The sequence below is a fragment of the Peromyscus leucopus genome, chromosome X (assembly GCF_004664715.2).
Source record: "Peromyscus leucopus breed LL Stock chromosome X, UCI_PerLeu_2.1, whole genome shotgun sequence".
NCBI classification, from domain to species: Eukaryota; Metazoa; Chordata; class Mammalia; order Rodentia; family Cricetidae; genus Peromyscus; species Peromyscus leucopus.
In genome coordinates, this window is record NC_051083.1 from 64,017,059 (window position 1) to 64,034,915 (window position 17,857).

The 17,857-nt window shown below is 35.2% G+C and overlaps 1 protein-coding gene across 1 annotated transcript in view; it reads right to left on the minus strand.

Moving 5' to 3' along the window:
- The window catches only part of Abcb7 (ATP binding cassette subfamily B member 7), a 143,978-nt gene that overhangs the window by 57,142 nt on the left and 68,979 nt on the right, over positions 1-17,857 (minus strand). Inside the window, exons 2-3 of the mRNA XM_028891978.2 lie at positions 15,605-15,682; positions 13,638-13,724 (exon numbers count right to left, since the gene is read on the minus strand). Coding sequence (XP_028747811.1) covers positions 13,638-13,724; positions 15,605-15,682 — 165 coding nt within the window. The remainder of the gene's footprint in view (positions 1-13,637; positions 13,725-15,604; positions 15,683-17,857) is intronic.

A 17,857-nucleotide genomic window follows, 5' to 3' on the forward strand; every position in this document is an offset into this window, starting at 1 on the left:
TAAGAAATAAAAACATTGCAGAAGCCTTAAAATAGTTCTATAATCCCATCTTCTTGGTGAACTCTGCATTCCTAAATCCAAATTCATCATAGGGTAGACTTAGAGTATTGCATTTAGGAAAGCAGGATTCTTGGTATTGACAATACCATAGCAATTTGAGATTATTTGAAATGTCAACCTTTTTTGTTATGCTTAATCTGATCCAAATAGAGCTCACAATTATCTTTTTCATGTTTCTAAGACAATATTCCCATTAAGCCTTTGGTTTTAGTTTCAGCTTTAGAGACAGAATTTTAAGAAGCAAATTAATATTTTAGTGTGTGTTGTAGGCCCAGATGTATGCATGACTGTGTGTGCTTGTGCACCAATGTGTAGAGGCCAGAGGAAGTTACCTAAATCTTCCCCTAACACACACTGCCTTACTCTTTTTGGGTAAAGTCTCTCTGTAAATCTGGAGTTTACTTTTTTTTCTTGTATTTGGTAGCTAGCATTATCAGCAAACCTCTTGTTTCTTCTCTCCATAGCACTGGGGGATACAGAAGCAGGCCTAAGGATACATGGATGCTAAGATCCAAACTCAGGTCTTCATAGTTGTAGATCAAGTGTTGTTAAAGACTAAGCTATCTCTCCAGCCCTCCAAGTTCATACTTTCTGAAACCAAAATAAGGAGATAATATAATAATTTTCTAAAATTACTATATTAAATATAGTTGGTGAAACAATCCCCATTCAAAAATAAAATAATAGCTCAATGTCTAGAAAAGAAAAAAGATGCTCTTTACTGGTAAGGGTATACAGCAGTGAGCACTAAATACACTATTAGTGGGGAAAATGCTGAAATAATGTATCTGGAAAGCAATATCATATCTAACACAAGCTTTTAAAATAATTCTGTCCTCTGTGCCCCAAAATCTACTTCTGAGAACTTCTGCTAAAAATAATCTGAACACTGTGTTCCAAGTTGAATCTGAATCTATTTTACCTGAAAAATCTCTTGAATCTGTCAAATTATTTCCATTTCCAATCACTAATATAATCCAAGTTATCATTCTTACCAAAACAACACAGTAGCAGCCTCCTAATTTAGCTCCCTATATTCACTCTATTCCCTATATAGTACATTCACCCTACGATCAAATACTCCTTTAGCTTAAAACCCTTAAGCAGTATCCTACCATTCTTGAACTAAAGAAAAGCCCTCAACATAGCATATAAGGCTCTGCTTAGCTTGGAATATAGCCAAGTTTTATAGTACTATTATTACTATTATTTTCAGTGTTCAATACGTACTGGCCTACTTTAAGTTCCCTAAACATATTTTTCTATAACTGTGTTCTGCTTCTAGAAAATTCTCCTTAAAAAAATACATTCCTATCCCCCCAACCCCCCAGGTCTTTAAACCTGTTAACCACCTTCAGCAACACAGAAGCACTTGTTCAATGAAGTTATCTCTAACACTAGTCAGGATCCTTTTTTTTTTTTTCTGTTATAGATCATGATTCCTTTTAGAGTTTCTACTTCAGTCAGAAACTACATATATAGCAAGATGGCTCATTGGGTAAAGACACCTGCCACCAAGCCTAATGAAGTGTGTTTGATCCCTGGAATCTACATAGTTAAAAGAGAATCATCAACCTCTGCAAGGTGTCCTTTGATCTTCACAGAGGTACCATGGCATGCAAACAAACAAACAAATAAACATTTTTTTTTTTTTAAAAAGTCATCCCTGGTTACATAGACCCAGTAAGAAAGAAAGAAGGGAAAGAGGAAGGGTGATTAAGAGGGAGGGAGGGAGGGAAAGGTAAAAAGACAGAAAGAAAGAAAAAAGAAAGAGAGAAGGAACGGGGGAAGAAACTGCTCACATGCGTGTGCGTGCGTGCGTGCGTGTGTGCGTGTGTGTGTGTGTGTGTGTGTGTGTGTGTGTGTATTCCAACAAGGCCACACCTCCTAATAGTGTCACTCTCTTTGGGGCCATTTTCTTTCAAATCACCACAAATACCATGTATTCTCCAAAAGAATTGCTTGGTGAAATGAAAGGAACCATTGAGAGGGGAAGAGAAGTTGATATAGAGCAAGTATAAGCCATGTACAGTGAGATAAGTATATGAAAATCTCATAATGAAACTCATTATTTTGTATGCTGAGTAAAAATAAAATTTTAATTAAAAAAGAAAACTTTACATCAGAGTTAACTAAAATTTAAAAAATAGTGAATAAAGAAATAAAAATTTGGCTATAACAATGTTTTTGCCTGGGCTGTTTTAATAGAAACAAAATTAGAAAATAATACCCCAAACACATTAACAATAGTAGCTTGAGTAAAGAGAATAACTGATCAATTTATATATTCTTTTTACTTGTTCATATTTTAATTCATATATAATTAAAAATTAATTTCAAAAAGGGGAAAGTTATGCAATTTAAAGTAAATCTGTACAGCAATGAGTGGGCAGAAACTAACATACAACAAACCCAGAACAGTACATCATAAAACACAGGGTACTTTTTATATTGTGATCAACCTCATAAAGCTCAGCAAACTACTTTGCTTGTGTTTTAGGCAGTTTATTGTGCAAAGAGTAACAGAAATAAAACTGCTCATATTATACAAAAACAGAAGGACTGTCATCTCGAGCTGTTTCAAATCCTTAACATGGCAAGAATATGAAATGCCAAAAGTCTAGTTCCTATGTTTTATTTTACACATACACACATACTCATAACTGGTAAGGCATTTTAAAAAGGAATGAGGCAGTAATTTTAAAATTCACTTTTTCCAATCGAACAATCACAAAATAAATATAATTTAATGCATTATAACACAAACTGGGGCATTTCAACCACTTTCCCATTTCACAAGTTTTGTCTGTCTTCTTTTTCTTGATGGAGTAATGGAAAAAAGGCCCTGTTTCCACATATCTTTAGAAACATTCCCTCCTGTCAAAACCTTCTACAACACACCCCAGAAATTTTTCAATAAGGACACAGAGAAGTTATGGCTAAGAGCAAGAAAATTATTCTAGTTGGCTTAATAGTGCATAAAATGTCACCACTTCATTTAACAAAATGGGTTCTGAAGTTGTGTAATCATGCATTATGAGTCCATTAAGCTGTAAAGGACATGACTTCAGTTAGAGTTTAGATAAACTATAAAGTTTGAAAAATGTCTTTTTTAAAAAGTAGAGGCCAAATCAAAAAAGCATTTCAGAGCCCAAGACACAGTTTTAAAGATTTTAAACCAACTTATTCCTGCTGTACCAGAGAAAATAAAATTGGGGACCTTCATACAGATTCTAAAAGATAATATACCACCTTCCAAAAGCACCCGTTATTCATCTTAGACAATCCTGAAAAACAAATGGGTTTTATCTACAGCAAGAAAAAAGACCAACAAATAGCTTGAGACTAATTGATCACCTTTATATCAACTTTGCATTGTCATCTCAACTCAGTTGAGTATAAATAGATAATTCCAATAACAGCATACATACCCTTTTAACATCACATTCTTAAAGAAAGGTTGAAAATGTAATTTAATCAAGATGATGATGATGACAAACTGGTTTTTGAAAAATATGAGATGGTGCTTGCTACCAAGTTTGATACCTGAGTTCAATCCCAGAAACCTGTATGGTGAAAGGAGAGAAATGATGCCACAAGTGGTCCTCTGACCTTTACATATCCCATGAGACACAGACACACATAGACACAGACACATAGACACACATAGACACAGACACACATAGACATACACAGACAAAATAACAAAGGGATTTTTTAAACGATGAAAAACTACTTTCTAAGGAGTAACTATATAATAGAATATGGAAAAGAAATCAAGCAATCATTAAAGGAAATGAAAAGGTAGAAGTTGCTGATGTAACTGATGCTATTCTAAGTTTTTCTTTTAGAATCCCTCATACAAATATAAGCAAGAACTATGAAATTGATTTTCTAAAATAAGTTTTACAATGAAATTTAAAAGCAGTATTTTAAAACATAATATTTGAGGTAGAGTCGGGAGAATCATGAGTTAGAGACTAGCCTAGGCATCCTAGTGAGACTCTATCTAAAAAAATAAAAAATAAGAAACCCAAACAAAAAGTACTGATGACTCAGAGAAGACAGTGAGAGCTCTCTGAGGTTGAGTGCCACGGAAATGTATTTTAAAGGGCTACAAAAGTAGGAGTGCACTTCTCCACCACTAAGAGACTGCATCTAATGAGGCTTTCTTGTTGTAGCAGCTAAACAGCCTCAAATTTAAAACCTGGAAATGACATGTAAGCCTCATTACAGTGCAAAATAGGACTATGAGTTTTAGCAGGTACTTAGAAGCTGCTTTTGTTTAAAAAAGTAAAAGAAAGAAAGAAAAAGAAAGAAAGAAAAGAAGCTGCTTTTGCTTAAAAAAAGAAAAAGAATAAAAAAAAGCATTGAATCTTCATTTGGAGCCACAGGGTAACTGAAAACAGGATGCATGTTTGGTAATTCTACATTCATTTCATGTCTTCTGCACTTTGGCTCTGACTCCTCAGACTTTTTGTTTGACTCCATGGAGTCATATGGAGTGTCCACCTAACTTAGCTCATCCTCCTTCAAAGCTGAAGACAAAGACATGAGAGTCACGGTCCTAAACCTATAGTCACCTTGGATTAAGAAACAACAAAGCCTGAAACAGACCACCTCACAGCTGCAGATGAGAGTAATTGCCTATGAGGGCGAGGCTATTCCTGAAACAAAACAATCATTTAATGAGAACCAGATTAATCACTTTAAGCAATGATACTGGTAACAACTTCTTCAGAACACCTTGCAGATCAGAACTGAGACAATGATTAACCAAACCATACTCAGACCAGGACCAATTTATTATGCACACATATTGCTTTTCTTCCCAATTCTTCCTCTAGTTAAACCTGAAGCTTATGTTGGTACCCTGTATATAATGTTTCTCTTAAATCCCCTTTCACTGCTTTTCCCCATTACTCCTCTCTTTACCCAACTTATTAGGACAACTGGCTAACTGGGATTGCTGGACCTGGGAATGTGCCCTAAGCCCCCTGTTACAGGAAAATGACATTTCTTTTAAAAGCTTTTTGCCTTTTTAAAAAAAGTTTTGATTTATTCTTTGAGAATTTCATACAATGTATTTTGATTGTATTCTTTCCCTTCTCCAACTCCTCACCAATACTCACCCACCTCTCTATATCCATTCAACCTCATATTTTGTCTCTCTTTCTCTTTTTCTTAAAAAAAAAAAGAAAGAAAAGAAACCAGTCCTGTCCAAATGTTTTAGCTGACTACTTCTGGATATGGGGCCTGGCCTGGAGTGTAGTCGATATACCAGGTAACATTCTATTGAAGAAAACTAATTTTCCCTCTCCTAGCAGCAATTAACTATCAATAGCTTCTCAGCTAAGGATGGAACTTCATACCCACCTTTCCTCTATAGTGGGACTTGGTCTGCCTTGAGTTTATGTAGGTCAAAATTTCCGTGAGCTCATAGGTGCAAATTGCTTTGCCATGTCTGAGAAACAGTTTCCTTGAAGTTAGCTAACAATCCTGGCTCTTATACTCTTTCTGCCCCATTTTCTGCATAGATCCCTGAGTGTTGAGGGGAGATGTGTGATACAGACATCCCATTAGGACTGATCCTTCTGATGTCTCTTAGTCTTTCTGCACACTGACCAGTTGTGGGTTTCTGTTTTAACTGCCATCTGCTGCAAAAAGAAGCTTCTCTGATGGGTGTTAGGTAATACACTGACCTATGAGTATAGCAATATATTCATTTATTAGAATAATTTCTCCTAAGTCCCCAAACCTATTTAGTCACAGGTTCTTGGCCTCACTGACAATGTCAAGTATGGGTTCCACCTCATAGAAGGGACCTTAAGTCCATTTTTTAAAAAGTGTTTGGTTACTCCCATAACATCTATACCAAATTGCACTAGTGAGTACATCTTGCCAGGCAAGTAAGTGATTATTGTATCTCAGAGAGTTCATAACTAGGCAAGACTTAATGATTACTTGTCTCCTTTGGTAGAATTCATAGCACCTGCCAGCACTAGTCAGTAGGAATGAAGCTTTCAATTGAGTACTAGCTAGATTTTCCATGTTTTATGTATGATGTAAGTATGTGGCTTCTTCAGCAACAGGATTTTATTGTCAAGTTCTGGGGGTAATCAATAGCAACAGCCTATAATGTTTGGAGGACTCTATAGTACCCTATTGGCCAATAACTCGAAAGGAGGTAATAGATTTCTGGTCCTGGAAGGTTTGTCCTGCTGGCAGTGTTACTGAGGTTACTAGAATATAAGGGCACTAACTATATCGATGTAATAATACATTGATAAGTTCAAAGAGTAATGAGCTATTAAGGGGCCTAGGTGACTGGAGGCAGGCCTTTAAAGGGGATATCCTGTTCCCAGTCTCCCCTTCTTTATTTCCTAGCTTTGTAGCTGTCATGAGATAAGCAGCTTTTCCTCCATTGTGCTCTTCTGCCAAGTTTTTGTCTTTTTAGCAGCTTAAGTACAACTGAGCTGGCTGATGAAGGACTAAAGCTTGTGAAACTATGAGTCAAAAAAATCATCTTTCTCTTTTTAAATTATTTCTCTTGGGCATTTTGTCATAGCAGTAAAATATAACTAATACACATAGCTTAAACATTAAGCCCATTAAAATAAAGAGCATTTTGATAGCTGCACAAATAACTAAAAAAAAAAAAAAAAAAAAAAAAAAAAAAAAAAAAAAAAAAAATGACAAAAATTACATCATTTTCTGTAAGTCTTTAACTTTTTTTTTACTTTAAGCTTTTAAGTATACAAAAAAGATGCACAACCATACACATTAATCTAAGCCTACATATGGTCAGGATCATCAATATCATTGTCTTCTACTTTCCTAATCTCTTCTTAGTGAAAAATCTTTAGAAGAGTGGAGCTGTCATCTCCCACAATGACAATTTTGCTATAGTTCTTCTTGGGAGAGTGTTATTGTTTTCCAAAGTGTGCTCATGGTTTATTTCTTCTTCCATCACAACCTTGCTTGTGATGACATAATATACCATAAACATTCCTCTCTATTAGTGATAACATTACAGTGCATTGTGTGTGTGTGTGTGTGTGTGTGTGTGTGTGTGTGTGTGTGTGTGTGTGTGTGTTGTATGTGTCTGAGCACATGGGGAAGCCAGAGGTTGATGTCCAGATATCTTCCTCAATTGTTTCTTCATCTTTTTTTGAGGTGGTATCTCTTACTGAACCTGGAGTTTGCTAGTTGGCTAGAACGGCTGGTCAGTGAGCCAAGACCTTCCTGTCTCCACTCCACAGCACTGGGATAATAGGTGCACATCATTACTACAAGATCTTTTAAATATGGATGCAAGGAATCTGAACTCATGTCCTCATGCTTGAGCAGCAAATACTTCACCCAGGGAGCCATATCCATATCCCCAGGGTTTTCAATTTTTATATATATTGTATTGTTTTTAGAATTTCATACATCTCCTTTCCCCCTCCAACTCCTTCTGTGCCCTTTCCCTCTCAAATTCATGATCTCTTCTTCAATTATGAAAATCCCAGTGAAGAAGCATTTTTCCTCCTTTTTTTTCTTATGCCTCCTTTTCAGACATGTATTTACTAAGAAGTAGGAATTTTCCAGTTCCATTAAACTCTTAAGAGACCACTGCTGTCCCTTGCTGACCAAACCCTCATTATGGGGCATGTGATTATGCATAAGTAAATGTGGAAGTGTATGAGTTAAGAGGATGTAACTGTAAAGCCACAAATCATACTTCTTAAATAGAATAGTATTCAAAATAACAATGTGACCAGCAGGAAAGAATCTCAAGACCAAATGCACTACAAGAGAATACTTATAGTTAATAACTACAGAAAGGGCACAAGAATTTAAAAATCAAAAATCTAAACTAGTTCACTTAGGAGAATTTTCAGATATTAAGTATAACGATATTAATAAATTCAATATGTATTTAGTTTTTCAGGCAGCTTTGTATTGGTTGCCAAAAAAGGTATCAAGTACAAATAGCAAATGTTTCCACTAGGAGTTCATTCACTTCAAGAGAATGTAGCCCACTGAGCTTTGAAAAAATAAGAATAAGAAATAAGAAAAGAATATTTTGACAAAGGTAGCAGAATTGTCCTTTCCGCCATTGATGAAGAAATTAAGAATTCTGGTTTTATAGATATCACTACATTTTTATTTTTTTTATGTGTGTTGGTGTTTTGCCTGCATATATGTCTGTGTGAGGGTGTCGGGTCCCCTGAAATTGGAGTCACAGACAGTTGTGAGCTGCCATGTAGGTGCTGGGAATTGAACCCAGGTCCTCTGGAAGAGCAGCTAGTGGTCTTAACCACTGAACCATATCCCCACCCCAGATATCCCTAAATTTTAAAAGCAAGAAATGTACTAACCAAACTGAATCTAAAATAAACTATCTACAGATAAAGCTTTTGATGAGGAAGGAAACCCCCACCCCCAACCCCCACAAAACGTGTAATAGTATCTGCTCTGTAAAATCTGGCATATAGGCTGAATGTCATCTCCCTAAAGAGCTAATTTAGCACTATTTCAGGGACAGACAAACCATTCAGGGAAGAAAACTGTCTTCTCAACCCAAGCTAAAGGCAACTTCAATTAAAGGAATAATTAAAACGGATACTTCAGTGCTGTTAGAGATAACAGTGACTTGATAAAAGCTAAGTCAAAGAGAAGCAAGTTCAGTAGATGTCTAACAGAAAGCTCCAGAGAGCAAGCAGAGAAGTCCCCTACATTATTATAATTGTAATGAGTTTGGAATAGGAGAGGAAACTATAAACTGTCAGAAAAGGCTTTACAATTATTGTTATTTTCTTTTTACCTTGGGGTTTGTTTTCTAAGTTCTGTTAGTCTGAAATGTCCATAAAGAGCTTATGCAGTGGTGATTAGGACCGGAGAAAATGGATTATGCTACACATGAGATGGATTTGTACCTGACAATCCACTTAATAACTTACAATAAAAAGTAACTAACAAGCAGACTGATGTTCACATTGGCCAGTCAGTTAGTTCTTTATCCCCAAAATAAGTCAAGTTGATAAAGTGATCCTTAGGCTGCCTGATGATTTATGAAATCAGAGCCAGAAAACTCACTCCCTGTGTCATCCAGATATTCTTTTCCATTGGTTTGTTGTCCCATTCATTTTAACAAGCTTAGATACCATTTTTCCAATTTTCTAATTTTCATTCCTCCAGGTTGCCTTTTCACATCCTTTGGTTATATCAAGATGTATACCAAAGTTCTCTAATTGCTATAGCAAGTGTTAATCTCCCTCTTACTATCACAGGCTTTAGACTGTATCCAATCAATGAGGAAGTATTTCTAATATAAAAAGACTATGAAGCAGAGTATTTAATCAAAAGTAAGTAGTCATTTCATTGCGTTTTGCATAATTTTGTCCTTATTAAGTGAATAGGACAAACTAAATCCACTAACAGTGTGACATGCATTATACTGGTAAACTGTCATATGCTATTTTATCTCACTGAGAAGCTGTCTCTAGAAAAAGAGTTGGCATGCGCACACGCGCACACACACACACACACACACACACACACACACACACACACACACACACTTCAGACCCAAGTATGTTTATGTCAAGTGTCCTCCAAGGCATTCCTCCAAGGAATGGCCCTGCTAACTCTGTGATGGGGAAGGAAAAGAACAGCAAAGCAGCCTAAGGAAAAAAAACACTGTGTCCTTGAAAACATTTAGAAGGTAAGCTATTTCCAATAGAGGTTACTACTGTTTATCCCATGATATAAAAATGCCTGCAGTGAGAAAGGGACGCCACAAGCTCAGTCATGGGAAGCTCAGTCATGGAGAGAAAGCTCAATCAGGAACTCTAGCTGACTGCCTCAACTTCCCTAATTGTTTTTTGTTGGCTACTGTGTTTGATTTGATGATGTTATATCTATCTATTACAATCTGTTCATTTACTCTGAAGCCTCACCTGAGGGGGCACTCTATTCTACCCACAATGTTCTCTATTGGGAATTCCAGCTGCTTGTCCCAGTTGATTTCTGGTAAATGTTTTGAACACTTGATCTGATGGTATTTTGCTCTGTGTGTGTGTGTGTGTGTGTGTGTGTGTATGATATATATATATATGTGCATGGATTTATCTATTGGATCATCTATCTACCTATATATCTACCTATTTACTTCCCTCTTGCAATCTATTCTTTGGATGTCCTATTTATTTATTTATTTATTTTTATTATATTTTTTTATGTGCATTGGTATTTTGCCATGGGTGTCAAGTCTCCTGAAACTGGAGTTATGGACAGTTGTGAGCTGCAATATGAGTGGTGGAAATTGAACCGGGTCTTCTAGAAGAGCAGTCAGTGCTCTTAACTGCTGAGTCATCTCTCCAATCGCCATGTATTCTTTTATCGTGGCTTGCTGTATACTTAATGAACTCACTCATTAAAACATAGTGTAGATCATTCTCCAGACTATACAGAACAGATCCTCCTACAGAAAGGTATAACTAAATATTTAAATGGAGTAGAGATTCCAATCCTGGCTGACAAGATGGCTTAGCGTATAAAGTGCTTGCCATATACACCTGGCAATCTGAGATAAATCCCCCAAACCCAAATAAAAATGAAAAGAACACACTCCATGAGGTTGTCCTCTGACTCCCACATTTGTACCATAATATATACATACCTATGTTTGATTTGATGATGTTATATCTATCTATTACAATCTGTTCATTTACTCTGAAGCCTCACCTGAGGGGGCACTCTATTCTACCCACAATGTTTTAATCATTTAAAATCTCAATATTCTATTCTAAAACAAACAATTCATCTATTTTAAAAAGCAGAATTTTCAAACATTGAAACTACCATGCCTTTTCCACAAACCCTTTATGACAGCCACATGAGATAAACAGACCATTTAAATATACTCTGAAATGGTAATTGTTAATGGCACTATTTTTAAAGAATATACATATGGAAAGGAATAAAAAATCAAGCTGTATATGTTTCAGTTAGTTCAAATCTATCATTTGTTATGCTAGTAAATATTCTATCTAATGTTTTATATATTTTGTCATCTCAACAGTTAAATTTTAGATAGCAGGGACTTTGTCTTAAGTACTATATCTCCCATATGTAGCATAAAGTTTGGCACAAAGCAAGTACATAACATTAGCTTTTTAAAATTAAGTTTCTTATTACAGTGAGTGTGTGTGTGTGTGTGTGTGTGTGTGTGTGTGTGTGTGTGTGTGCATGTGCACACACAAAGGCCAAAGAACAACACAGGGGATGTCAGCCTTGACAGCAGGCAACTTTATATGCTGAGCCATCTTATTGGACCAGACGCATTCTTTATAAATGAATGCACTGTCATTGAGGAAGGCCTTACAATTTCATACTGTAACAATACTTAATATTTACTGAGCACCTCCTATATGCTGATCACTATTTGAGAACTTTAACATGGTGAGTAGAATTACCTCATTTAAATTCCTTCTAGTATGTTTATTAACTCTATTTTACAGAAGAACCTGAAGCATCCAGAGTTTTAGGAATTTGTCTAAGGTCATTCCATTAGGAAATAGATGGAGCCTGGATTCAAATCCAGCGTTGCTCTAGAGCTCAGGCTCTCTACAATAACTATATACTATGTCTCTTTTTCTGTTCCATTTGACCACGAAGCCCTATTACTTTATGATTCCATTTAGCCAACAAAGACCAAGTTAGACAACGATAACAAGAGAAGAAAAGCTGTGACGAACAATATAAAATATTATGATTATGATTGCTTTGTTCTATTTCATCTGAAAAGAAATTGTCTTAAAATTTATCCTGTGTCATTTTTAAATGTACCAATATCAAAATTTTATCATTAGATGAGAAAATATGTTCACCATTTAAATAATACAACATATATAAAATTCTTTAGTTGCAGTTTAAGAGAAGTGGCTGACTTCTCCTTTATTAATCAACATATTTTTGGTCATAGTTAGAGCATTATTAGCAACTATCCTTAAGAGTCCTTAATGACAGATGATCCTGAAAACTGGCAAATATCATGCCAAAGAGTAACACATGGATAAACAAATATCACTACTTGGCTGAAACTTTAAAAATTCTAACACATTATACTGTGTTAATTCCAAAAATCAGCCATGAGGACTAGTGATATATACAGAAATGGAAATATGAATACAATGTGCTTTGGTTACTCGAAAGTACAGAACAACACTAGACATCAAGAAAAAAGAAAGTTTTCTTACCAATTATCCATTATCAATTAAATAACTCTTATTTACTTAGCACCTATAATTTATAGAGCACTTTTGCATAATATTTTGCTCTTTAACTCATTGCTACTTAGAGATACCATATGTCTATATGAGAAAATGAGAGAGAGAAAAAGGAAAAGAGGAGAGACAAAGAGGAGGAAAGAGAGTCAGGGAGGAGGGAGAAAAAGGAGGGGGAGAGAACAGGTCAAGGCAAGCCCCAAGAAAAAGACCAGATGGAGAAATATGTACCAGTACTATGGTGACATTTTCACTCACTTAGTGAAAGTATAGTCCAAATAAACATTTTATTTTGGTGGCTCTACTGTTTAACATGCCTATATGATAATAACAATGATAGTGTTAAAATGTCAATTAAGAGCTAGATCATGTAGATAAAAGATTTACCATGAAGCTAACTGATATTCTAAGATCTAAGTATATCTAGGCAAAACATTGATCTTAACACACAAATTATAATTGCTAAACCTAATTTGCCTACTTATTTATAAGGCTATGTTATATAACAATGTCAGTTAATTCTCCTTTAGAGAACTAAAATATTTAGAACAAGCATGTGGCATATACCTGTAAACCAGTGCTTGAGAGATTGAAACAGCAAGTTCGAAGCCAAAATAGGTTTACTTTACATATCCTATCTCCTCTGGTTGTCTTTGTTTATATTTGTTCTTTTTAAAATCCTTGTTTTTAAACCCCCCCTTGTCTTCAACATCACTTCTCTTTTAAATTGCTTTTTTACACCAACCACTGCCCAGTTATATCATACTGCCAGACCACAGTTAGAGTTAGCTGCCAGGTAGGGACTCTTTCCTCCTGGTCATGGATTCTACAAGAAGAAAAAGTTGCAGAGAGATGGACTTGGCTAAAGAGACACAACCAGGGTTTGGATATACTAGAACATAACTATAGATATGGCCATTGGAACATAGATTGGGGAGACAGATGTAGAAGTGAGAAAAGGGAGTCAGCAAGACTCTGTCTCAACAAACCAAAGCAACAATAACAACAACCACAATAGAACACTGAAGTTAATGAATAATCTTCAAATTTAGTCAACCATGAATTATTGGTATAAGTCAAAGAAAATCTCATCTATATAATATTCACCAATTTATGTGGGGTTTTTTGCACTAGAAAGCATCATTAGGTGAGCCAGTCAACAAGTATTAGAATATGATAATCTTAAGGATATATCTTCTACTCAAGTACAATAATCACCAAGAATTTCCAGTTACTTTTCATTCATTCCTTTTAAAATTAATTTTTAAGGTTAACATAGAAAGGCTTGGTATTCAATCTTACCCCTTCTTTTGGGTCTGTGTGGAGTCCTCCTCCTGCATGCCCATGCCAACATGTTCTCTTTTCTATCAGTGGCCATGCCTGGAGAGCCTAGATGATACCAAGCAGTCTTGTTATTAGCTATTACAGAATTTCAGATGTCTTAATCTAATCTAATGACTATTCCTAAAATAAATTCAAAGGCATTGCATCTACTCTGGCATAGTAAAGCAAAACACTTTCAGAACTAACACATAGCTAAGTTTATACAAGGAATACTTAAATATAACAAATACTCAAGTTACTTTTTTAAAATAGTTTTTGAAATTAGTTTAAGTGACTTACATAACATTATAGTTTTACTTAATTTATCCTAATTCCCTTACTGCCACTCACTATAATGCTATAAGCATCAAGCAAGCAAGGCTAATATAGTTAAAGATTTATATCTCACTTGCTTTCCTTATATACATATTTTTATAATTAATAAAACATGTTTTTGTTTTTTTTACTTCACAGTAAATTTCTTAAGATTAGGAACAATACTTTTTGGGTCTTTTTATATCCTATGGTACATACCATGGTATCATATATAGGCAAGGTAGGCTTCAATGCTTTCTGGATTCATTTAGAAAATAAAAGCTACATATACTCTCCCAAGCAGCCTTACATAAAATCTAACCTACTATAAATTTCTCAAAGGCTTTAATGTTGTTACTACAGTCAGAGCTTATATAAAGTAAAACCATTTGGGAAAATGCAAGAGTTAACAAGATTAAATAAAATCATTTGAGAAAATGTAAGAGTTAACAAGATAATGACAATTAGGCTTAACATTTAGATTTTCTAATACTGAAAGTCTTCATGATTAAAAATACCAAATGAAGTAAATAGACTTAATGTTGTTTTGCAGTATTCATAATAATCAATAATTAATGAACAAGAGCACAGTTCTTTACAAACACAAATAGCCAAGGTATGAAAATAGAATTATAAAAAGCAAAAGTGCGTTCTTATTCTTACCAGTGAAATACAAAAAGTAATTATCATGAATGTGTTATCGATTTTTAGATCAACACTCTTAACAGCATTTTGTAAGAGGAAAACATCAAAAGGTGATTTTTATTCTGACAGCATCTTTTTCTGACATTTTTCCTTTAAAAAGCTAAGCAACAAGTTTTAGCAAGGGTTCTGGTGAATATCACACAAGATAATGAGGTCTTCAACAAAGCAGAAGACTGCAATATAAACAAATTTAGTGGTATCTTGGACAATGAGAAGATTGAACATATTTTCTACTTAAAGATTCAATTTAATAGTGGGAAATAAATTTATTTATACAGTCTCTGAATAAATTAGAACAATGCTTTGTGCCTAAATTGCAAATAATTGCTAAACAGGGAAAAATAGAGTTCCCAGGATGTAGATGGTCTCCTAACTTTCTGTTCTTTTTCTATCATGGAAATTAACATATTTTATTTTGAAGCAGTGGAAATTATGAAAGATATCTTTCACATAAATTAACAATGAAAAATAACCCTCATCAGTATTTAAACTGAGCATCACTTATCCCAGCGGCTCTAACAACCTTAAAATCCCTTGGCATTCTGCTATCTGAAAATCTTCTAAGGTAAAAGAACTTTATACACTTGAAAAATGGCAACATTCCACGTATCAGATACAAATTAGGATAAATGTTAGTGTCAACAAGCTGCCATTACATTTATAAAAAGCTTTCTGAAAATGTTACTCTAGTTGGCACTGACCTCAAGGGATTCAGATAGATTTCTGCAGTGGTAGAAAAATATCAAGATTTCTTTCTGCATTCCTAGTAGAAACATACCTTCCTGCCAGCATTTATAAAAAATCATGAAAAGGGAAAGTATTGGGGAAATGTAAAATATGTAGTAAATATGCAGCATAAATTGGGAAATGTTCCATGGGCTTGCATACTTTTTCTACTAGATATAGAAATGTTGGCTAAATCTTACCTTTGAAGCATCTAGTAACTGTCTTGAATTGTCTTTTCCCCATCTCTGCCATGTAGCATTTCTTAATGACTCTGTATTCTATGAAGAGATTAAAAAGTGAGAATACTTAAAATTCTAAGAGTATTCTTTTGTTCAAAAGCATACATAAAATTAAAACCATTGTCAATGTTTGAGAGATGGTTAGGACATGCCTAACAAAGACAAAAATGTGGATAAGGTATAAATTATGTTTGCTGTGGGTTGCTCTGATTGGTCAATAAATGGCTAGGCAGGAAGTATAGGTGGGACTAACAGAGAGGAGAAAAGAAAGAACAGGAAGGCAGAGGGAGTCACTGCCAGCCGCTGCCAGGACAAGCAGCATGTGAAGATGCCAGTAAGCCATGAGCCACATGGCAAGGTATAGATTTATGGAAATGGATTAATTTAAGCTATAAGAACAGTTAGCAAGAAGCCTGCCACGGCCATACAGTTTGTAAGCAATATAAGTCTCTGTGTTTACTTGGTTGGGTCTGAGCGGCTGTGGGACTGGCAGGTGACAAAGATTTGTCCTGACTGTGGGCCAGGCAGGAAAACTCTAGCTACATATGTTACTCATTAAAATATCCAAATAGGTTTTCTTTACATATCCTATCTCCTCTGGTTGTCTTTGTTTATATTTGTTCTTTTTAAAAACCTTGTTTTTAAAACCCCCTTTGTCTTCAACATCACTTCTCTTTTAAATTGCTTTTTTACACCAACCACTGCCCAGTTATATCATACTGCCAGACCACAGTTAGTTAGAGTTAACTGCCAGGTAGGGACTCTTTCCTCCTGGTCATGGATTCTACAAGAAGAAAAAGTTGCAGAGAGATGGACTTGGCTAAAGAGACACAACCAGGGTTTGGATATACTAGAACATAACTATAGATATGGCCATTGGAACACAGATTGGGGAGATAGATGTAGAAGTGAGAAACAGGAGTCTGAAGCTGAGACATGTTTCCCCATACATCCTGGAGTCTGAAGCTGAGATATGTTTCCCCACACATCCTGGAGTTAATAGCTTGAGAGGACACCACCCTTCCCACTGCTTGGGCAAGCTACATGGGGAATAGAAAAAGTGAGATGCTATCAGAAGAAGCCAACCAGTGACAAGTAGGTGGGCCTTCCATACTTCCTCAAAGCCTTATTCACAGAAAGTTCAATTAGTAGAAAGAACAATCTATAAAACACCATAAATAAAGTTGTAACTAGTAGGTGAGGGGGTCTCAATGTGAGGAATTATGAAAAAGTCTAATATACACATAAAAATCTAATTTTACTGAGATTAGCATTCTTCCCCACCTCCCCCACCTATAGAGACCACTTCAGAAGACAATCCAGGAAGAGAAAGAAGCCACACATGATGACTAGGAATGATAAATATCTTCTATTTCATTTTATTCTTATTTTTATTTTTTATTCTACACTTTTATACTATAATAGTTGTTTTGCTTTAGCTTACATATGCCTGAACAGGCTCTTAGAACTGTCCCCCACCTCTGTGTGCTTGTGTGTGTGTGTGTGTGTGTGTGTGTGTGTGTGTGTGTGTGTGTGTGTGTGTGAGTGTTTCTTTGTTTTCTTGTGACACTACCAGAAGCTCCTAACTCCTCAGTACCAGAAAGCAAACATCAGAAAGAGATTTCAGTTACACATTCAAAAGGCTCAATGGCAACACAGAGGACTGAAATACAGAAATCTACTCAGAACCTAGATGAGAAAGTGGATAAAGTGCTTAGCAATTTAGAGGACACATTTTAAAACATGGAGGAAAAGTTCAGCAAGAAAACTGAAACTCTGGAAAAGGAACAATTAGAAGTGTTGGAAATAAAGATCAATCCATCAGTCAAATAAAAACAAAACAGCAGCAACTATCTCCAATAGATTTGGTCATGCAAAAGAACAAACTTCATGGATGGAGGACAAGGTCAAAACAATAATATATACAGACATGCATTTTAATTAGAATGACCAAAATTTCCAAGAACTCTGGAATAAGTTCAAGAGAACAATCTAAGAATTTGCCAGGTAGAAGAAGCTGAAATAAGGACTAAGGGCATACACAATTTCTTCAATGAAATGATGATAGAAAATTTTCCTAATCCTAAAGAAGGAAATGGCCATCTAAACACAACAGGCATTTACAAATTCAAACAGACATGACTAGATATGACCTCTCTACAATATATATCATAGTCAAAATCTAAAATACAAATCAAAGAATCAATATGAAAA